The sequence below is a fragment of the Metopolophium dirhodum genome, chromosome 7 (genome assembly GCF_019925205.1).
Source record: "Metopolophium dirhodum isolate CAU chromosome 7, ASM1992520v1, whole genome shotgun sequence".
NCBI lineage: Eukaryota > Metazoa > Arthropoda > Insecta > Hemiptera > Aphididae > Metopolophium > Metopolophium dirhodum.
Genome location: NC_083566.1, coordinates 35,477,743 through 35,503,590, shown reverse-complemented (window position 1 = coordinate 35,503,590; position 25,848 = coordinate 35,477,743). Strand labels below are relative to the sequence as shown.

At 30.5% G+C, this 25,848-nt stretch overlaps 1 protein-coding gene across 2 annotated transcripts; it reads right to left on the bottom strand.

Moving 5' to 3' along the window:
* Positions 1 to 609: 609 nt before the first annotated feature.
* On the bottom strand, positions 610 to 23,314 carry LOC132948939 (organic cation transporter protein-like). 2 transcript variants are annotated; one of them, XM_061019637.1, is made up of 9 exons: positions 23,073 to 23,314; positions 10,090 to 10,463; positions 8,939 to 9,042; positions 7,791 to 7,945; positions 6,567 to 6,735; positions 5,998 to 6,443; positions 4,120 to 4,307; positions 3,216 to 3,361; positions 610 to 1,042 (listed from the first exon to the last, which is right to left on the bottom strand). In XM_061019637.1, coding segments are annotated over exons 1-9 (1,653 nt in total). In that variant the 5' UTR covers positions 23,074 to 23,314; the 3' UTR covers positions 610 to 972. The 2 variants fall into 2 exon arrangements, with proteins under 2 accessions (XP_060875620.1, XP_060875622.1); XM_061019639.1 differs by lacking the exon at positions 23,073 to 23,314 and adding an exon at positions 17,088 to 17,213.
* Positions 23,315 to 25,848: the final 2,534 nt, after the last annotated feature.

Genomic DNA, 25,848 nt, shown 5'->3' with positions numbered 1-25,848 from the left:
AGACGAGTGTATTTAAGAATTTCAAAAGTCAGAATTGGAATATATGCATAATTTAAGCATAAAAATAAGGTGGACATTGTTAAAAATCACCCTGTATTATATTTAAATTTATATCTAAATCTGTCAATTTCAAAAAAAATTATATTCATTTAACTTAACGTATTTACAGTAATATAAAGGTATACCCTATACCCCTTTATTTACGTGGATATAATACCTCCTCGCTTCATCAACATTTTGTGATCCTACTATTTTTATTGTGATCATTTTTAGTACTTTAAAATTGTAATAGCTAGTCTGTTTGTTGATTTTTATTCACATTTACAAGGGCATAACTATTATCTTGCTTAATCGACCTAACATAAAATTATATTATATGTTAGTTATCGTTAAACGTTGGGGTGACTGAAGGCTTTTAGAATTCAATACCGTGTTAGTACGCGTCATATTAATCATTATTAATATCAATTATGAAACAATTATAATTGTATTTATTTTAAAAATAGTTAAAATTCAGGACAATTTTTTTTGCTGAGTGTTATATGTAATTTTTATAATTTTCATATTATTTTGGAAACGTGCAGTTTCTCAAGTAGTTGGAATGCAATATTATCTTCAAAAATAATTTTATTAAATATTTGTCGAGCTTATATCACAATGTAATAACATAAATGGCAAAGATTTACAAGAAAGAATACATAAATATCTAATATAAAATGTATACTTTTTTTTTGTGAGATATGTGAAAAATCACACAGACGAGTTCGCCATTTTATACAATACTATAACCCTTTTCTGACCGTATAATAGTAAATATTTACATTATTTTGTATGCTTGTAATATAATATAAATTTATATTTTATATAACAAATTATGTAGGTACAACCGACAGCGTATATCGCTGTATGTTGTAATAATATATTAATATAATAATAAAATACAATACAATAATGTTCACAAATCGTTTGGTGTTACAATTGTTCGTCGGCTACAAATCCTGAATTGTGTGTTCCGTTTTCCGCAGTCTTTGTTGGCGATTTTCTGTAACAGATACTCTGTTAAACTCTTTTACTCTTTTCAACACATACTCTATAAGGCGTATATTATAAATTATAACATAAGTTTATACTTTATTGTCATATTGCCATATTCAGTGGCGGTTATTGTCAATTTACTGTGTGGAACGAACTTAATAAAAATCATTTCAAATACATATATAGGTATTACGTACTACCCGCCACCCGGTACTCGAGATCTTCCTCTGAGTGGAAAGTATGATGTGTGTCAGGTGGATACACTCGAGATAAAAGATTATAGCTGCCACTGGCCATATCGGTAGTAGTAATTTATTATAAACAGAATATTTGACGATCACAATTATACAATACCAGTGCTTGTATTTGAAAAAAAAATTATGAGGGGTGTGTAAAAAAAATGTGCCTACCTGATAATGATATTGTTGATTAATGATTATAATGTGGTATATAATAAGAAGGGCGAGCTAAAATGTTTTTAAAAAAGTAGAGGGCTCCGTTCCCCCGTCCCCCTGCGAGTCCCAACATTCAAGCACTGAAGACTGCTCGAGACTGTAATAATATTATACTGAAAAAAATGTTTTTAAGGCATTATAGTATATTGTGTGGCAAGGGCGGAAAAGTGAGCCATTTCAGTCGCGGGCCGCATTTCGCCCAACACTGAAATTGCCTTCCCGCACGAGCCACACATACTATTTTTTTGTCACGCCATCACGGCAAAGATAATTCAGGCTAGGATCCATGCAACAACCAGACTGTTCTACGGAAACAATATTATTTCATGAAAGAAACGGTATGGTCTTATTTATTTTAAGCGTCATGCATGGAGGTTGTAATATGAATATAAGATGTAACCAACAGTTTATGTTTTGCAAGGACCGTGGTATAGATTTCAGTATAAATAATAATTATTACATTATACGCATGAAACAATTTCATGAAAGAAAAATGTTTACGCGTCATGCAAGGAGGTTATAATATGAATATAAGATGTAACCAAAAGTGTATGTCTTATGAGGACCGTAGTACAGATTTTAGTGTCTGTTTGTTCAGAGAATACCCGTGATATCTGAGCTCAGTACTCTTGGGGATTTCCATTTTACCGCCCGGTACTCTTGGGGATTTCCACTTTACCGCCCGCCGGACGGGAAAACATCGTTTTCCAACGCTTCAACCGTCATCGAAAACTAAACTTTCGGCGCAGGCGTGACAAAATAGTATATACACACAGGCAGGGGCGGGAAATGGCCTTCCCGCGCGAGCCACACATACTATTTTTTGTCACGCCCCTGCGTTCATGGAAAAGGTTATGCAGGGATCTATGCAACAATTATAGACCATTCTACAAAAACAATTTCATGGAAGACATTTTATTTTATTTCAAAATTACAATTTTCACTTTGTATATTTTATTATTGTAACTGATAAGATTATTATACAAATTGCGTGAAATAAACTTACTAACGCATCGTTCGACGCACTTATCTAGGAACAGTGCAAATTAAATATGTTTAAATGTTTATGCGTCATGCAAGGAGGTTATACTATACATTTAAGATGTAACCAAAAGTTTATGTTTTGTAAGAACCGTGGTAGGTACACATTTTAGTTTCTGGTTGTGCAGGGGATACGCGCCCGGCGGCCGGCACTTTTGGGGATTTCCTCTTTTCCGCACGGCACTTTGAGGATTTTCACTTTACCGCCCGCTGGACGGAAAAAGGACGCTTTCGAACGTTTCAACCGTGGTCGAAAACCAAACTTTCGGCGCAGGCGTGACAAAAAATATATTCACAGTGTCGGTAGAATAAGGCCACAACTCGAAATTTATGATTTTTGTGTTTATGGTGTCTATGAATTCGTAATATTTTTATTATTATAATAACAACTGTAATGACTTCTCGTGGTTGTGTGATGCAAAAATATCTATAGGAACCCCAAAAAGAGCTAATACATAAAGGAAAACCAAGTAAGTAATTGATAGTTTATTATGCATAGTAAAAGTCGTATTTTTCTAACAAAAGTATCGATATTAGGTATATGTATTATCGAATTTATATTGATGTATCATAATATTGTATTTATTATTGAACCACTTACCCGCACTCGGTGTCTCTAAACAGTATGGGTAGGTACCTAGATGTGACATTAATAATAATAATGTTTCATAAAGTGGTACATACGTTAATTTGAGTCCGAAACGTTCTCCGTCTTCGATGGTCACCGGTAATTGCGCACCTCTCGTTTCCGGCAACAGCAGACACAGGAGAGCGCCAATCAGTGGCACCGTGCCGAAAATCATCGGAGGTAAGTACACGTTGAATACACCCTAAAAAAAGACAACACCGCGAGTTTCGCGTTAGATCATTTCGCCGCGTGTGATCCATATTATATCATAATAATAATAGCCGTATAGTAATATAATTGCCGATCCGCCGGGGCTCGATGACACTTGTTCGTGCTGGCCACGTCGAATCCGATTTCCGTTTTTTCGACCAATATGATATAATAGTGTTTCGTTTGATTTATACGAAACGCAGAGGTCCGCACTTATACGGAGGCGGTGGTTACGTTGAACAGTTCGTTTATTTATCTTAACAGTTTCATTGATCGTTTACCAAAGTGTACCTACATATGCAGAGTACCTGCCTATAGCTTAGTCTGTAATTATTAATTTTGTTTCAGAACGTCTTACTATTCACGGACATACCCTACGAATATTCGAAGATGAAATACGTCATGTTTTAAAACAATTGGTAGGTAGGTGCTTGAAGTGACTTGAACTGATATGCAATGCATCGCGCGTGCATATTCGAATAGAAACTACGAATTTTAGCACAGATATTAATTATACGCTATTATTTTGAGAGAAAAATTAAATGTTAATATCTGTCAAATTTCGTGTACCTATTAGTTTGGATTTGTCTTAAGAAAACTATTTATTTTTTTTTGTTTGGGACGACGTTTATGTTATTTTGAAATGTCATCCGTGTTGTTCATTTTAGAAAATAAAGTTTTTTTATTGGTTTTTGGAACGTAGCAGTCGAGCACTGGTCATTAGATCTGCGCGCAGTTAAGTACAAGTACCAGAGACGAGACGAATGGAGCAATTATGGAACCAATCCTTGCACACATGGACGCCGACCCAACACCGACGTTGCGCACCACAGTCGGAAACAGTTCTCCACTAAACAGATATATGGTTGGAAAAGCTATCGACGATCCGACTATGCCCAACGACGCTAATATGAACTTGAAATGTTCCACTTCGGAATCTGCATAACACACGCGACAGTATTATTTGTTAGTTGTTATTAATTATTACACGGGCACATATTGTATAATTAGTACTGTTACTAATTATACTATCAAAAAGCAATTCATTGTTAATTATATATTACACATATTACATAATAGTATGTCATGACTGACTGAAGAGTAAAATAATGTCTATAAATAAATGAATTAGATAGAATACATTCGTTTTACATTTTTTCAACTGTTATTAATCTTATCACTATGTCACTTTTTTAGTTTTTTATCAATATATCGACATTAAATTCGATTTGGGCACCCCTAATTGAAGCGCATCTGCAGTTGACTATATATAGTGACCATCAAGTTCGACCTTGTGGTGAGTTGAGCTTTAATGCCGTCAGGAAATCAGAATAAGCTTATAGTTTATTTTATGTAACAGTTCTATACAACATTAGAACACGATAAATACAAACCTAATAGGTAATTTTTTACCACTAGATTTAAATTTAAATATAACACTGTAACAAAAAAAAAATTGCTTCAAAGTTCAAATGGTTTTCCAACGTGAAAAATGATTGCTTCTTTTGACCACCACCCTTTACCCGTTACCCGATTAAAGGAGGACGGAGCTAAGCTATTTACAGAATAATAGGTACTATAAGGATTATTAATGAATAATGGCAGATTTCACTACTGCATCAGCAGTTTCTCTTTCGCGTACTTATGTAATTATGTAGGTACTTTAGTACACTTATTTTAGTACTTGGACGTTAAAATTCCGCATAATATTTATTGATACATTTACCAATTGAACCTATACTACACAAGTGTTTTGGGGTATTCGAGCGAGGCTTATAACGGAAAATACGTGCGTATAATATATACGAATAATAGTATACGTAATTGCATGAAAATTCTACTGTGTAGAATAAACTGTCTAGAGTAAATCGTTTCGCCTAACCTCGCATAATCAAATCATAATATATTATAATCATCGACGCATTTACCTCGTGGACAAAATAGTTGGGTGTTTGGTTAATTAAAGCTGTATAACAGGAATGGCAAATAGGATTTGGTCAACGTGCCAATATATGACACAATTAAAAAAAAATTCAGCCATGCCACTAATTGATTTTGTTAACACGGAGAATTTTTACAAAATATAAATGAAAAATGAATGATAATAAGTTAGAAAAAATGATTAAAAAAATCAATTTTTATTGATTGTTGGAAACATTTTACTTCATATTGCTTCAAAGACTTTTTATATATGCCGTTGCTTGCAAGGTTTATAAATATGATATAAATTGAAAATTTCTCCCGTGACAACCATGGCACGCGTGCCACTTATTTGCCATCCCTCCTGTATAATTATTTCTATATATGCATCATGCTGCATACTCGTTTAAATACCTACATAACATAAAAATATATCGTACCTACCATACATCTACAAAGCATTATAGATATAATAAGTGCAACATTAATTTTAGCTCTATAATATTATCTCAAAACACTGTTTTTTCCACGTTTATATTATATGTTACTAATAAATAAAAATACATGTTTTGATGGTACCTATATATGATATAAAATAGTCCGGGCCCAGTCGTTACACTGTTTTTATTATAGGTATAGGTAAGTAAGTAAGTACGCAAAGTACACCTAATTGACACGTTTAAGTAATACCATCGTCGGAAAACTCACTCTGAGGTAGGAACGTAATCAGTATGCAGGCCATGGCCGTCACCAGGTTGGCCGACAGCAGAGTGTTCCTCCGGCCGAACTTCTCCAACAAGTATATGCACAGGAACGCGCCCGGCAACTCGATGAGCCCGGACGACGCGACGTTGACGAATATGTTGCCGCCGATCTCGCCCATGTACTGCGCCAGACCGTAGAAGCACAGCCCGCACACCATCCAGTTGAAGAACACGGCCAGCGTCTTCTTCCGCAGGTTGGGCGTCCGGAAGAGGTCGAACAGATTGCCCTTGTTCTCTTCGGCGCCCTTTCCAGGCTGGCTGTTCATCAGCGACTTTTCGAACTCGCCGTCCAGCTTCCGGTTGTTCCTCGAGGCGCCCGCAGTCAGTATTTTCCGCGCCTGCTTTTCCTTGCCCATTGCCAACAGCCACCGCGGGCTTTCCGGTATTATCCTTCACAATATAAATTACGTTCTGTAGGCGGTTCTAACTTAAAGGTACACCTCCCGAAAATATCGCACGCTCGCGGGCTTCCGGTGTTTTGCGAAAAAGAATATTACACGTATGGGTACTCACCACCAATACGTGAAGAAAAACAACGAGGGCAGGGTAATAGCCAATTGAAATTGCCTCCAATTTCTAATGAAATACGAAATGAGAGCCATGCTCATGTGGCCCAAATTGAAAGGGATATGATGCAACGTGCTAACCACGGTTCGCCATTTCCCGCCCACAACTTCCATGGCTGCAATTCATTAAGACAAATAAAAATGATTTACTATTACTTTTAATAATATTTATTGAAAATGATTAGAATTGATATGTTAGAGCAACATTTTTAAACATTTAAAACTTTATTTCAACTTAGATTTAAATAATTGATTAAATATAAATAACACATGGTCTACAGTTTGACACCAGTGCCCACCAATACAACTATGGGTCATTATGGAGGTTGACCTAGACAATTGATTGACAAGACAATATTATGACAAAATAGGCCAGGTTAGGTTAGAATTAGCTAGTATGTAGCTGGTCTGCTTACTGCTATATAAGTATATAACTGCGGATAATGGCACAAACCCAATTATTTTTAATATAGGTTATTATAGGGACCTATGCATAATAACTTTAATGCTTGGACAGATCTATAATATATTAACAAGACGTGTATGTTTACATCAATCAGTTACGCCATTCAATAAAATTATTAAATGTTTTAAACCAATCATCGTTATTTTAATGATTCATTATTCTACATTAAAATTTAAAACCTTCAAATAATTTATTAAAACATTTTGAGATTAATAATAAATGTATATTATGTCTATTGACGGTTTACAGCATTTATAACCCCACTACTAAGTAGTTACTAAAAAGTAAAAACGAAATATTCTAAACACTATAAGTTAGAAGATTACAGTTTTCCGGAAGCTAAAAACAAATTATTATACTATGTGGTTTACCACAGTCTATGCAATTATTTGTAATTTTTCCGTATTCATGGTCAATTACCCAAACTAATATTTTTATTTTTTTTTTTTGCTATTACAAGGTTGGTTACATTACGTTTTAATGGTACAAGAGACGAATGCACTATATCATTTTGTATTCAAATTATTTAAAAATGATTTTTATTTATTTTACTTAATATTTTTAAAAAAATAATATATGTCATTAATATAGTTAATACCGGAAAATTGAATTGCGGTATTGAAACGGAATATTAAATGCCTAAGCCAATTTTCAGAACACGCTATATTCTAATTCCTTTAAATAAATTATAAGCTCGATACTCACTTAAAACGAAGCTACTAATCATTAGACCTCCAATGGCTAACGCAGTCGCAAATCTAAGTGGCAGGAATAGCTCGTACCAAGGAGCTAACGACGTGCCGACCCCGGCAACGAGTAATAAGACAATAGCGAACATCATTGGTAATTTTCTACCATATCTAAGAACATCAAAGCATTTTTTATTACACGCGTGTTGAACATCATTTTTTTTCGTACAGATACTAAATAGGCATTACTAAAATAATTATATATATATTTTTTTTAGCTTATTCGAGGCCATAGACCCTTCGAATCTTTTACTATGTCTGACCTTTTCTCCATCCCTGATTCCTAGGAGTTTAAGATATTCTCTGACTAGGTCACACCACCGTCGTCATCTTTGTCTTATTCCATCTGTGACCATAGAACTATCCTGTCCTCCGCTCTCCACACATGCCCTGCCCAGCTAAGTCTCCGACATATTTTTAGAACACCTATATCGGGTTCATTGAATATCGATATGTTTCCCTTAGTTCTACGTAAGTACTTTGTTTGTATTCGTTACTTTCAGTGTTCCTTAACCTTTTATGACCGAATATCCTCCATATTTATTATACTTTAGGTATAGGTATATTAATACGCATTATATGCGGTACATTTCCGACGTCAAGCTTAATATCTATACATAATATGTAGTCTTATTAATGCATTTCAGTGTTTTTAGCCAAACAAAATTTACGAGTAAGTGCTCAAACTAAAAAATAAATTATAATTTTTTTCTCTGAGTATAATATAAATTTGCTTAATTTTTTGATCAATATGTAGAAAATATTTATACTCATAGTTATAACTTATAAGCAAAGTTTGACTGTTTGAGTCATGTATTATTTTCAATTGAAACTAATTCACAATGTCACAAATCACAAGCAATGTACCTAAATCGGATGTTTATAATAAATAACTCGTTCTAATTTCTAAATTAAGACTGCATATTATATATGCAGACAAGTCGTGTACAGTATATTATAAATAGTAAGTATACAATAAAAAAGATAAGTACGTTTTAATATAGTCTATACAAATACGCTACAAGTGACATTAGCCGCGATTTGTGTCAAAAAAATAATATTATTTTTATACTTAAATACAAGAATATAATATAATATACGTACTTGTCAGAGAACATACCGAACAACACGTTTCCGATGAGTACGCCCAACATGAACACCGACTGGGCGATGTTGGACAGTTGGAACCGGCCGCACACCAAGTCCCACTGCGGAACAATAACGAAATCCAAAAATAATACATAATATTATAATAAATTTAAAAAACCTACCCAAATGGTCCGAGTACGATAATTGTGGCGACGAAATTATATGTGAAATATTGTGATACCGAAAAAAGTAAAACCACAGAAGTATTGGCGCAGATAACGATGACTTTCAGAGATTTTTACCCGTGGACCTTTTTAACCCCTCTGGGCTCTGACCCTAAGACGTTTGTTACTCCTATCGGCTCCCACATGCAGTAATTGAGTAATACAAATTAAGAATATCAAAAAACCTAAAAATTTCTGTTTTATATTTGGGTACCGCTATATCTGTGCAACTTATAAGGACGATTTTTGTTAAAGCCCCAGAGTTTAAATTTGGCATACCCAAAACAACACCCCATGTAATTTGCTTTATAAATGTATTAATCCGCAATCGGTTGTCAAACGTTTATTATGTCCATAGATTACTTTCTTGCTTTCACGTTATTTTTATTTGGTTTGGAAAATAGTGCGATGTATTACAGTACAACCTTGATGACTCGACATTTCGAATTTGAAGGAGACTAAAATCGTTTGATTTCACACATATTCTTTAAAACTTGGAGAGTATTTATAGCTTCGTCATTCAACTCCTATATCGGTTGCTAATTGCTATAGGGTTGCTCATACATGGATTTCGTTTTGTCTAACGGAAATTGAATATTTTTTAGTCGCATTTTATTTTTCATACTATGAGTATAAGCACTCAACTTTCTATAGTAATCTAATAATTACTATAACATTATTAATATTTAGGTACTAATGTCCATTTATGTCCTAATGTAATTTACACTACCTGTATATTGTGCACATATAATACAATAATGCATGACACAACTTAAAGGTATACAAATTAAGCGCTATTTAATTTTCTTAGGAAGCCATCCACCACTTTTGCACCCCATCCCTTCGGTTCATTTTCCCTAATAGTCACCGGGTCACCCCTACAGCTGGTTAGCGGACTGAGGTAATTGCCGCAACAGGTATTTTCGGTGTTTTACACTGTACCTCGGTGATTATGGTCTCCTGGAACACGGACCTGTCGTAGACGAATTGATGGCATGATGCCACTTCGTGCGTGACCGGATCGAGAGAACTGCATCTGTCGGTCACGTTGAACAATGTTGTCGACCCGTTGCCGATGTCGCACTTAAACGGCGTTCTGGCGGCCAAAAATATAATCGCCAACTGGTGCCAGGCGATCGGAAACTTCAACAGGGACAGGGCGAACGTGATCCAAAACTGCCACCAACCGAAGTCACCCAGTGCCGTTTGCACGGGATCACTGCCTGACTTGGCGACGGTCGACGACTGCTTGTTGAGGTCGCGCTCCTTGTCGCCACAGCTGACGTTTGACTGTGGTTGTTTCGCATCATCCGTCACTGAAAAATTATAACAAAACGATATTATAGCAATAGCTGAAAAAAGTGTATCTAAATATTTAAAAATATTATAAACACATTCAACAACAACGAACAGAACTTTCTTACTTACCCAATTCTCTTATATTGCTACTCCCTTCAATCATCGTTTACCGGTCTATACTAGTATACTACTATAATACTGTATTTACCTGCTCAACCGACAACCAAACTTTCTACACTATATGTCATATATTTCGTTGCATTTAAAATATTAAAATAGGTACTACATACTTTTTTTATAACTATAATACAACACTATTAAATTTTGTCTACATTTGTGTTAATCAAATATATTCCCCATTATTAATCATTTATTATTTCACAAATCGCGAAAGCAATTTTTTCTTAAAATGTTCGATATTATAAATCGATATTGTTAATTGAAAACTTATATGGCTATATCTACTAACCTGGACCTACCAGCCATATAGGCATAATTGTATTGATTTTTACTACACGCTGTATATAGTATATACACAATATTTTACTTTTTCCCTACCTTATTGTAAATAAAATCGTATAATTTAAGTACAATGGCCACGTGTGTGTCCACTGTGCACTATTAAGTATAAAACACAATGACTATCAAAATCATGTACCTAGAACATAATAATAAAATTATTCTGAATACCTATATATACTTGATACTTTACGAGACACGAGGATAAATATTCAATGTTATTTTATACTTCACTTTAATAGCTTAATGTCAGAGTTCTAATATCGATTATGGAAATATTTGACACATTTATCGATTCCTTGTCGCGAGTCATCACGATATACATGTACAGATAGTGTGTAGAATCATTAATACCTACTACTTTTCTGTAAACGGTTAGGTCAATGTTATAGGTAAATTTAAATGGTATAAGCGTAACATTATATACTATCCATTATCAAACAAATTATTCATAATAATGTATATAAATTAATTACATTTTATGTATATGATTAAAACTAAACGTTTCAAATCATTGTTCCCTTCTTAAGGAAATACCCTTGACGTGGTTCTGAATAAAGCGTTCGTGTCAATGTACTGAATAAGCAATAACTAATTAGACGAAAGAACCGTCAATATTAAAGTTTATAATTAATTACACAAAGTATAATATACAATTATAACGATTAACAGTTTTTAATTTGTTATTTCATATTTAGAAGTTTAGTTTGTGATGCGTATAAACATAAAATTCATTATTCTTATTTATATATTTTATTTAATACCAAATCGATTGTAATAATATTAAAAACGTAATAATATATAATTTACATTTTATGTTTGTGGATAATATTATTATGATTAAATTAATCTTCTTCTTATTGTGTCCAGGCTGTAAAAGTGCTTCATATTCTATAATTTTGCTCTGTCTTTAGCTTGTCTGCGCTTACTATAACCAAGGCCAAAGTTGTGTTAAATTTATCAAGTTCTCGTGTGTATTACACCGTACTTGGTCCTGTGTTTTGGATGCATAACTAGAGTATTATGTTGTTCAATGTGTTTACTACCACAGTCACAGGTTTCAAATGGATAGATTATAATTTTATTAGTAATACTATTTGAATAAAAAATAAATTACTTTGGTAATTTATATTTATGATTTAAAAATGTCTTTAGAATAGAATACCTGTTTGATGTGCTATAATACTATTATTTAGGTGTATGTGCAATAAGCAAATTTATTCGAGCTGTAATTATTATAGTATTCACTAATAGCTAATAATAATAATAATAAAAAAAAAAATGTGTAAGCGAATTGATATGTTTATTGAACATTGTTATTTGTTATTCTAACTGTTAAGTGTATACTGTGACTAAATAATATTGTTGAGCGCTTACGGCGATGTTTTATCAAAAGAAAAAAGTAGCTACCTACATGCTATTTGCTTACGATCAGGAGGGTCAAATCTAGAGTGAAAAAATCAAGTTCCCCCCACCAAAATAATGTTTTGGCTATGGTACTACTATATATTATTATAATAAATTACCTTTCAAATATACAGAGTGTAACAGAAAGAACTGACAAAAAAAAAAATGATGCTACTTAAGCGTACAACAAAAATTATTAAAATTTTATGATTCGTAAATAGTTTAAGAAATATACCCATGGTAGCAAATTTCCAAAAATAATATTTTTAAAAAATGTATTGCGTACCAAATTAATTTAATCAAAAAAATATTGATATTTAAAAAAATTCTTAAAAATAAACTACTTGACTTAGATAAATGTTTTTACCATCCAAATCGTTGTGATAATCAGATTCACAAATTAGCTATTTTGAATTTATTCAAAATAGTTTAAATCAAATTTAAAACTTTTTATTTTCAGTAGGTATTAAAAATAAAAATATTTTTTTTTATTACACGTGTAGCGCAAGTGGGCATATAAATTATATAGGTATAAAAACAAATTTTTAAATATTGATTAGAACAAAAGTTATTCCAAAAGTCAGTTCTATCTGTTACACCCTGTATATAAAACAAAATTAGACTATATATAGTTAAAACTAAGTTAATATTATATTATTATGTTTATTAATATAGTCAAGGTTTTCTACAGTCAATATATTATCGTTATATCAATCCCTACGATATCATCTAATTAGGTAAGACGTAAACGAGTTGAAAAGATGGTTTTATTATATTCTTTTTTATAAGATCAACTTTGTATTATACTATTATTCATTATAACAATAATTAATGTTACTATAAAATATAATTTCTTACTGTTTACTCCCACATACATCCATCTATTTGAATTCCAACTCGATCAATTACATTTTACTTTCCGTATTATGTACAGTAAGTTATTGTATACATTTAGTAGCTTATGCAACTATTATGTGATATAACTTTTTCCTTCTTGCCTAAATTTCAATTTTACTAAGTACGTTGTCAAACGTGATTTTTTTGTCTATGTTCTTTAAATTACATCATCTTTTTTTTTTTATTTATTTCCAGTTAAGAAAAAAATTCATTCAAATATAAACGTATTTATTTAATATCAAATAAATTACATCGTATGCGAATCTCGAATGGCAATAGTGAAAGGAGCAAAATACCCATTAGTCATTTGGGTTTATGCAAACGTAAACAAACGTATATTTAGTTTAGAAAACAACAGTAACAACTAACCATATTTCCCAAGTCGATGGTATTATTTTGTATTTTATCCATCGAATTTAAATACCAACTATAAACTAAATAGGTAGGCACTAATGTAAATTGAATGTGAATTACCGGTCATCTATTTTAACAAAATACATTCATTATTTAAACAACTACTTATAAAAGTTTATGAAAATATTTTTTTTACATGATTTTAAGTTGTTTAAAACAATTTTATTCTAAAAAAGTATTTTTGATGACAACGTGCATTTAAAATTACTTTTTCCAAAGCAAAATATTTATTGTATAGTATGCTTTGAATTGTAAAAATCATATTTTGGACTAGTAGTTTATGAGTTACCTATAAGTATTTAAATTTCAGTTGAGCATAGAGCATGGAGTGGTACCTACAGAGAAGTACACTAAAAAATGTTGGTCCACTACTCTACTCATCTAAATTTTAAATACTTATGAAGTTGTTATAACTACCTAATAACTCGTCCGAAATTTGATTTTTATAGTATTATACTATTATAGATCGAAATACTCCAAATGATATTATATTTGGAAATATGAAATTACAAATCTATTTTTTCGTTTAAAAGAAAAAAAAACTTTTATAATTTTTTTCTGAAATAATTAGTATTTTATGTCAAAATTTATCATATTTAGATCATTATAACTGTATGTGGGTGTATATATAAGTAATATCAAATATATTAATAATGTGTAAATATTGTATTTAATATACACTATACACACTGTCAAAATGTCAACATTATTTACAGTAATATACCTAGGGCCTAGGCTGAACCATAAGTAAGTATCTATGTTATAGTTGAAGAAGTTATTCAAAACGACAAATCGACTGTAGCAAACAAAGTTTTGATTGTTTGTTATTTTTATATGCAAGTAAATTTTATATGTGATCAAATTTTCATAGTAGCGGTATCTACATTTTATCGTAATTACTTAAGCTAACAGAATGAGTATAACATTATGTCTATGAATTATAAAAGAATTAAATTTTGTTTACAATACATATTCGCAAATTTTGAAGTGTACCCTTAAGTCTTAATGTCTTATAATACTCTTTATGGATCTACGAGGTTTTAAATTTGATATCGCTTATTGTACTGATTGATATTAGACGATAGACTATATAATAATAAATAGTCTAAATATTAATATAATTTTAGATTCTGAGCGGAGCGAATAAGCTAGTGGTTTTACGATGGTGTTTTTTTTATATATATATATCCTGTATACAAAATTTCTACCAGATGGAGTTTTTCGATTTCAAATTATTGTACCTTATATTTTAGCCAATTGGATCAATATGGTACTTTAGAGCGGTCATCGGATTTTCTCAATAGTTATTTAATGCCACGGGAAAAACTACTGACAAATTACGAAAAAAACGCTTAAAACGGGATTTTAATTTCTAACGTTTTGTGTATCACCGTAGCAACGAATAAAAAATTATTAATTTAACTTAAAGGCTATAATAAATAATAAAAATTTAATAAAGCCAGACTGATAAACCGTCTCCGCTCAGAATCGTTTTTCTTATACAATGATATTATATCATTGTGTTCAAGTTTAATACAATCCATTATACATTGACTCACTTGTAACCTACTGTACAGCAGACCGACATCCACTTATCCGCTTTTTAGATATTAATACGTATTAGATTATAATATATAATAACAGATAAGTTAAACCTATATAACAATACACGATGTGATTTTTTTGTAGTTTTGCGTTTATGATTTTATATTATAATATATAAATTCTAATTTGTGTAAATAGGTATTATTTACCTACCTACCGGCTACCACACATCTATGAAATGTTCAACTAGTTGAACCAAGCAAATAGGTATATCGTAGTTAGTTACATACTTAGTTAGTCTAAATGATACATGTTCTTACAAGAAAAATAACAATCGGTTTTACAAGGATGACATTTCTTTAGTCTAAGACGTATTTATAATTTAGAGTAATACGACAAAGGCAAACCAACTAGACTGAATCGACCTGCAACAGCTCTGTATACAACACACGATCACACGATGTTTCAAATAGTTGATTGCAAAATGTAATTTATCGATTATTTTTTTTTTTAAATCGCATTTCAATAATCATCACGTTGATTCAATATCGCCTAACCGATGGCTTCAAGTGATGTTGTATTCCATTGTATCGTGAAAGTAAGAGTACATAATATCACAATAAAACAATGCATTCAAAAACATTTCGAACACATCCTCATATACTAATACGCGGTATATATCTACCAACTGTACATATTGTTATTATATACATTATGCATTTATACACTGTACACCCATACATAATATATAAATATATACATTTGTATTATTCCCGTGGAATTCTCTTGCGTAAAGTCTCTACGTTGAATATACCCGTCCGTCATTCAAATAGAAAATACGTGAACTGCGTCGAATTCGAACCGTGCATTATTACAACTATTATAACTTAGATATCCGATATCGGTAAACGCAGCTTACAATATATTATATATACGCACAGCTCGATCGGTTATGGGTGCCTCCTGTATAATATATATTTTTAACATCGCGCGAAATTCTCGAGTTGATTCGATACAAACGAATAGATACAATAATATAATATGGTATGCGTCCGAAATCGCGTAAGAAAAATATGAAAATACAGCCCATAATATTATATACTATTATGGCCGCACTTTGTTATGTTTACGGGCTTAAAAAATTATATCGTCAGTACGTTATCGTGATCGTAAAACACACGTTTCCCACAAAATGATCCGTCAAATCGTAAAAACCAAGAAATGTTTAATAAATATTAAAACTATAACAACAATGTATTTGACTTGGAATGGAGATTGAACACATTATACTTTAAAAATAATTTACGAAATTCGTGTAAAATGTTATAATATTCGTATTTAACGGTTTCGACCATTTTACACGCACAAAAATATTAGCGTAATAATAGTCGATTATGATTTGTATGATATTGTATAAAATGTAGTTTAGTACGTGTGTGTCGTTATTTATTATAATTTTAATAAGCGATTCCAGTTACTGGCTATTGGAACACGATAATTGATCAAGTTGGTAAGTATATAGGTACCTATTTAATAAGTACCTATACGACTATTATATCTATTTACTTACATGAAAATCATTCGAGTGTGGCTCTACACATGAACAACGGAATAATAACCGATATTTACAGTGTATAATTCCATTTCGTGGGGATAAATGACAAATTATTTAAATTTAACTGTACCTAAATATAGGTACTGGTCTCTTAGCCCCAACAAAAATAATTGTTATCAATGATATCTATAGACGGAAATACGAAAATTAATTATTTCTACGCACAGTAAACGTAATTCCGTAGGAACCTACGTATTGCCGACGACGGTAAAACGAATGAATAAAATAACCAAATTATACATACTATTAGATTGAAACCTGGTTTTTCTAGCGTGCAACTCGAACTACTACACAAATCCGTCTATAATATTATATTTGACGTGCACTAAGTAAGTGAGCTCACCACAAGACACTGCGCGCGTAACGTAAGAAAAAAGAACCTAAATAGAGTGTTATTATTACTTCTATCAGTTTTCTTTTGAAACGCCAAATTAATTTGCCAAATAGAGGATTTTCAAGGTTTTGCGAAATACGTTCAATAAAAAAAAAAAAAACAAAAACAAGCAACACAACTATATAATAATAATAATAATAATAATAATATATAATAATACATTATCAGCTGTATTGTGGACAACAAACGAAGATAAAATTGTATAAACCGGCACGCGGTGTGTGTACATATTATAATAAACGAAAACCGCATAAAAGATCGCGTCCAAGCACAATATGTATAATGATAATAATATGGACTATGTTTCATACCTATAATATAATATTAAATATAATATGGTATTAAATATAATATAATGTGTATACGTATTTAAGGGATACGCCGCAATAGGTATATAGACCATGTGTTTATATATAATATAATATATACATAATATACCTACGTGACAAAAAGACGCGCAAGTACAACAAAAATAATAGAATTGTACAAGTTATAACCTACGACGGACCTTGTTATGTACACACACACACACGCACATTTCCTCGGGACCACATTGAAATTTTCATCAGCGTGTTCGTGGAACATTTATTATATTATAATGTAATACGCACACACATGTACATGTCGTACAATGCAGGAGCATTATTAATTTTTTCCGACCTTGGGCACATTATTTTCATAGATATTTTATTAATCAGTGTTATAGAAATGAATAAAACGTAAAATTCAATTGTTTTACGCTGTACACATAATAACAATAATAATAATAATAATAATAATACTATGATACTATATAGGTCATTTGCACACCTTTAGACGGCGGGACTGGACAGTTTACACCAGAAATATTATTATTTTAGATAATGATTATATATAACAATTTAATATAATATGTAACATGTGTGTGCAATTTTGAACGCAAGACAATGTGCACATTTCATTGCATTTAATAATATTTCGACAAAAATATAATGATATCAATTATATGTATAGTTAAAAATCAGAAAATAATCCATGTATTAGCACAACAATCATATTTTGCTTATGTTTTTTTTCAATTTTTTCCCTAATAACTATTTAACAATATTAATTATTAACTATTCAAAAATACATTCGATTTAACTTCCTTACTATACAGTATACCTAATAACCTACTGCTATAGAATATATATATATAAAAAACTGTCGTAGTTTGTGTGATTCACGTACCACTATATCAAAATGCCCCTAACTGAAATTAAGATATAAAAATGTCCTGGTAGCATGCAAGAGATAGGTACCATTGGTTTACTTATTATTATTTTATTGTTTTATAAAAACAAAGACAGTATAATTAATGGGACAAATGTATCAACAAATGTATTTAGATAATATTTAAAATTGATTTTATTTTTTAAATGGGGTATATAGCTTTCCACACAAAATGGAATGTATCCGTTATGGAATAATCTTATAACTTAGGTCCTAGATTGTATTCCTTATTATTGTATTTTCATGTTTAGGAAAAGTGGGTCACTGTAATGGATTGTGTTAAATTTAAATTCAATGTTATAATGTCTTTGTATAAGAAAAACGATTCTGAGCGAAGACGATCAGTCTATGATATTACCAAGTATATTTGATAATATTATTTTGAATAAAGTAATTTATATTTAACCTATTTACGTGGAACTTTGTTTTAAGTTTTTAATCCCTACCTATAAAAGTTGAACATTTTATACATTTTTAACTACTAAATAATTTGTACATTTTCAATTTGATAAATTTTATCAAAATTCGAAATTTAAATGCTTAAAAAAAATGTGTGTATGTATTTTTAATAAATATTTAACTAATATTTTAATATTATATCAGGTGCCTGGTATTAATAAGCTTTGTACTTTATTGACAACTATAGAAAAAAAAACACAAAAATAGTCAAAATATTTTCAAAATGTTATGGTGTATAGAAAATGAAAATATAAACATTAAGTAAAATTTTCATGTATCTGTAGTTATTCGTTTTTGAATTACAACAAAATAAGGAAATCGGTACATGAGAAATAGAGTGAATATCCTATGTTGTAAAAATACGAACTTAAAACGCTCGTATAAATGTAATTAGACTTTCTTGTAGAAATTTTTTCTGATAAAGGTAGGAAATTTATGAGGAATCTTGTATTAAATTTTCAAATCTTCGATTTAAATAGAAAAATTTAAGAATTTCCAACTCAAAATAATTTGCTCATTTTGGTGAATTTTACGTATTTTGTCAATATTTAAACTTAAAATGATTGTACAAAAATTGAGACTATGGATTTTTAAGATTTTTCAAAGGTCATTGTAACAGTAGGTATAGTAGGAGCCTTGTATTAAATTTTCAAGCCGTTTTACCCAACAAATAAAATTTTAATGACATTCATAGCAAAAAATTAAAAACTTTGAAACTGAAAATGTCCGTAAACAAATTAAAATTTTATCGTGTATAGAAAATGCGAATATAAACAACCGGTGAACATTTCATGTATGTACGGTCATTTTCTTAGAGTTACACCAAAAACCAAAATCGATTTTTCTCGAAAACCAATTTTCTGTAAAAATTACCGTTTTTCACAGGTCTACTATGCCCATGGTACAAGATATAAATTGTATCTATGGTACATTGATACTTTTCAATAGTCCTCAATCTTCGTCCCAGTGGGTAGCTAATATCCGTCCTCCAATATTTATCATTATAAATCACGGTCACGCGCTGGATATAAATGACGGGCAACGAAGCTGACTCTCCGCACGCCCGGACAATGTTCAGTTATGTATCTGGCACGCTGCTTACTATGTGTGCAATACGTCGAGTAAAAGTCTTTCAAAAAAAAAAATCGCATTCGATTAAACCGTTTTTAGTCGGTGCAAGAAATATAGCATAAATGCATAGGTACACTCCGTTTATACGCATATTATGTGAGAAGTATCTACACGGATAATATTTATCGATAAGCGGCGAATAATAATAAACGGTCATAAAATAGTATAATAGATTATTGGTTAGTATATAGTCAATATAGGATCACCTATTACCTATAAATATATATTATAAAATTTAATTTGAGTTTTTTTACTTTTCGGTATATTTTATGACAATATGTGTTATTAACTTATTATAATGAATACCATATTTAACATAACATAATATTATCCATGTATTATATATTTATATACGTATAACCGTACGCAGTATAAAGTGAAACTCATCTCGTATAATGAAAACCCCGAGAAAGAGCCGGCAAATAGCTATGATTATGACGTGTTGTCGACAGAATTTGTTTGTTGCAAGAGAAATATTTTCAGAGCCACCCGCGGCACCGCGTATATAGTGTACACTTTTGGTCATGTATATATTTCGTTAATAAATTTGACGGGCGGAAGTCCTTTGAATATAATATTATGATTTAAATACACTGAACAGAATTTGCAAAGATAGATAAACACGACGTTACAATACTTATAGTTATACATAGTCTACATGTACAAAGTAAAAATCACTTAAATTAAGAATATTTATAAGATTTTATATTTATGGATTTATATATACCTATGCCTACATAATATATGATGTTGTTCCAAGTTCATAATAAGGTAGGCACTTTCAGTTTTATTTTTACCATTTCTGGTTTGAATGTAAAATTTTGAACGTTCCCTTTTTTTAGTTTTATTTTTATAAATTGGATATTTTTTCTACCAAACCTAAATGATATTTTTGATTTTATCTATGACTACATAAATTCCAAAACCGTTGTGGCAAATCATACATATTGGACTTTTTTTAGTTAATGGAGTAGCTCTGTTGAGGACCTAATTTTTTCTTATAATACATATTCTAATATAAATAAATAGGCACATCTGGTGCACCAGGTGCACCAATTTTATTATTCTATGATAAGCAGTGACGGGGGAAGAGTGCACTCATGCCCGCAACCAAATCATGCATAGCCCACCATTATCGCAAATAATGGGGACATGGGACTTGAGGGACTAAATCCCCAAAGGCCCAATCCTACCAAATCAAGTCTACGTCAAAGAAATACCTACTATGTTAATACATATTTTATTTTTACATTTATAAATTGAACCCAATAAAAAATTATTGAAAAAAACAAAAAAATTTTGTATTTATGGATAGTGATACAGTATTCGATAATAAAAGGTCAGACGTTAAGAATTCTTGTTCTTGGAAATGTGGTATGAGGAATGAGGATAATATATGATCAGATCATGTAATATCTCAGGTAGATACTATTATGTGTTTGACATTAATCGTCAGCAACTTTATATTTACTTAACATTTTTTATTTATATTAAATAATATATTGTGTATATAAAATAGATAATATATTGAATGTGAGTTATGCAATTAATGTGAATAATATTTTGTACTGGTATGACGTATGCTAATAAGCTATGGTTAGGATTTATATGAAATACAAAACGATAAAATATTTTTTTTTTTTTTTAAATTTTATTAGAGAATATACAATCTATACCCATAGGCATAATGAGAATATGTGCTACATTATATTAAAAAAAACATGAATAGGGTGAGGGAAGAAACCATCCAGTGATAGCACTTCCTAATACGATAAAATATGAATTATTATGTAAATTAATAATTTAAATTATTAATTAAATACTGAAAAATATGCAAAAAAATTTGTCTTGGTTCTATGAAATATTACCTAAATAGATTTTAATATTTTATATAAAAAATTGATCGCAAATAATATAATAAAGTATCTTAGCATCAGTTTTTAAAATTCTTCAACAATAATTATTGTTACATTGAACACTTTCAATTTGAACATGAGGCATTCTTCAAAATTATTTGTGTAAATATTACACTAAATGTCACGCACAAAATATAAAATTTTGTATCTACACGGAAACACGTCCACAAGTCAATTAAGATAACATTTTATACTTTATTCGTAGTAACCAACCATGTCAGTTTATAAATAGTATATGTTTAAAACGAATAAAACAATAATAATTATTGATTTTCATTAAATAAATACAATTTTTTATATAAGTTTTTTCAAATAAACATTAAAAACTCTAAATATGTAATACATGCATTTTGAATAAGATATGATAAAAATATGCAAAATAAAAACAGTTACATTCTAACTCAATTTAATTTGAATAGTTCTATTCAATTAAGTATATAATCCGAATCGGGGACATAACTAACAACTAATGTATTTGGATTAAAGGGAAAAAATGCTAATGTATAGAAATCTTAGCCCTAATAATAAGTAACAACTTAATGTAGTTGGGGACGTGTGTTTTGTAACCAAAATTATTACGAGGGACTCAAGGTCCCCACTCGCCAACAAAATTGGGCAAATGGTCAAAAAATCTATGCTGACCACCGATTGAATTATTACTCTAGTACCAGTACAACGGCTATAATTCAGATTAAACCTAGCCATTCATAATATTATGTTTAATATATTATTACCATATGATATTATTTATAAATTTTATAATAATTTGAATTTTTTTTTTATATCTAACCACCGACGAGTTGAATACCTACTTTTCTTGACTATACCTCGGTTTCCACTATAAATACGTCATCTATAAAATATGTCCATTGAAAAACATGCATTTGAAATCGTTCGAAACTATACTCGGTCTTACAAGGTATTTAGAGGTACTTGGCCACCGAAGTACAAAAAAAATTTGTCATGTTATATAATATATTGTGTAATAATAAAAATTACACACAAAGCGTATTATCACTATAGGTACGTCCTGCATGATGATTATTATTGATAATTATTATTTTAACGTGATGCTCACTGGTGATCGGCAGAATCGCAATATAATATTATGATGTGTGCGTGTGATGTTATATCGGCTCAGCTGCACATGTCTCTCGGAAGTCGGCGGAGGTCTCTCGGAAGTCGGCGGCGGCAGCGGTCCGTCGTCAAACGGAGGCGCGAGCACAATAAACAGTAAACACGCGACCGCCAGAGAAATTTTATTGACGGGATCCGTGCAGAAGAACGCGCGCACGACCGCGAGTGACGTGCGGGTGACCTAGCCGGGCAATTTGTTTTCAAGACGTCTTTACCTGAGTGCGCTGCTAACCTAACCCGGTGGGAGCAGGAACGCGCGATTGTTGTCACATGCCGCGGCTGCCGGCACTTTCCTCGGCGACATTATAGTATTGTTGTTACTTGTATTATTATTATTATTATTATATTATTATTATTAATATGTGTCGTGCCCCGCAGACGGTCTCTATTACACTTATTACGCGTCATCGCTACGACACTCGCGGATAATTCCGTTCAATTTGGTCCAATCAGTTTATGGCCGCGCAGAAACACACTCGAATTCAAGGTCGTTTTATGTTCGCACATCGTTTGTATAATATTATCAAATTTATAATAATTTACAGTACAGCAATAATATTATATTAAACTATAAATATCATTATGCCTAATGTAATATTCATACCCTATATGTGGTTGTTTTAATGTCCGTCCATGTACCTACGTACAATATTAAAATATTTTGCGTTTTGTGTATTAATAATATAGTGTGCACTTTATCCGGACACCGCATAGACTTGACATTCTCTCGTATCGCTGTATACCTACAACCTACGACAGTTACAATACAGTTATAGACTGCGCGAGATGCTCAAAATTTTGAACATCGGAAGATACTTTCTGTAGAATTAAAAACAACTTTTGAAATATACATTTTTGAAAATAAAAAATTGAATAAAAATATGGTCCGGTAAAATGTATTTATTCCAATAAATACAAAAATAATGATAAAAATATATGTTCTTTTTTTAATTAGCAAAATTTTTTGAAATTTAAGTTTAAGTCGGGATGGATGGGCTTAGAGTTTACTCGGAAAGTATATCGTTTATACGCCTGCTTGTTAGATGAGTTTGTTTGTCGTTTGAGCATCATCAATCCCACGGGTAAAAATCTTGTCAAATTAAAATACTTAAATACCTAATTAAATAATTGCATTTTAATAATGTAATAATATAATTATAAATTGGTATTAGATTTCGTAAATGTAAATAAATAAAACTATTAAATCTAGTTAAACTAGGATAATTACATAATATTATTTTTTATAGTTTTTCAATTTGTTTTTATAACAACAGCGAATAGCGATGATCAAATGGTTTATATAAAAAAAGGTCATTCGTAACAATAGTTGTATGCGCAATAACTTCCTACGTACTAGTAACTAGTTAGATAGTACATATTAATACATATCATCTATGGGTATGGGTATTTATATAATCTATTAAACTACATGTAACAGGTGCCGATTGAAATCAATATCTTCTTGTGCAACTATTGATTTTTTTTTAAAGCCCAGTTAACTCTATATTATATATATAGAATAGATATTATTACTGGTTTAACAGTTTTTTTTTTGAAAAAAATGCAATTAGTATATTTTTTATCACTCTTCTAATAAGTAATAACTGTATAACATTAAGTTAACTAAGGGGCCAATAACCATGGAAATTGCAAGCCAAAACGTTAAAGGCGCAAGCTAAATTATCTGCATAATTCAAAATTATAAATGCATAAACGATACTACAGTACCTACTGGGTAAATGCACTTCTACACTTCTACAGTAGTTCTTTATAAAGTAATCATCGAGAGGTAGTCATAATATTAGAAACAAATTATTATAATTTGGTCTTTATAAATACTGTCCAATGGAGCAACTTACAAATTGATACCATTTAGTACAACGAAGTATATGTATGACATATTAATTTTTTCACATAGTATAATAACTATAATAATATATTATATTGTATATAAATATTATTTTTAAACACATTTTGTCTTGAAAAAACCTAATTATTTTACAAATATTACATATTTATCTATTTTAGTTGAAAGAGCTTAAAATTTTGAGTTCAAAACATAAACCCAATTGTATATTATATCAAGTATGTAATATACGATTATATTTTACGATTGAATGTATTTGTAAAGAAAAGTTGAAATGAAAACAGAATACAGTCATACAGATCTAAAAAATAATTGTATTTTTTATTATTTTAGTTATTAATTAAACAGCATATGATGTGTTCTTTCATAGTATACATATCATACATAATTCAGAGTTAATACTGAAATTTAATGAATAAATGAAGTAGGTATCATTTTAAAAACGGTAACATATACCTATCACGAAATATTCAAATACATAAATCACTTGGACAATTTTACTAAATGCCATTCTAAAGTCATTTTATAAGACTACTTGTATCTACTTTAATATTTTCTCGTTATAATATTTCATTATATTAATAAGTAATAATTAATAAGAGTTAATCTCAATATCAATATGTTATGAAAATTGTTAAACACTATATAATTGTATTTATTTTGCATTTATTCACATAATCTGTACATACTGTGTTGTAGTTCTAATAGGTTTTAATTATATCGATGTAATGATAATAGCAATTGCAGACAATAAGATTTTTTTTTTTTAATAGTTAGTTCCTTTTAAAATATACATTCAAAAACCAGAAATTAATTTTTGGCACACATTTTTTAAATTGTATTATGTACT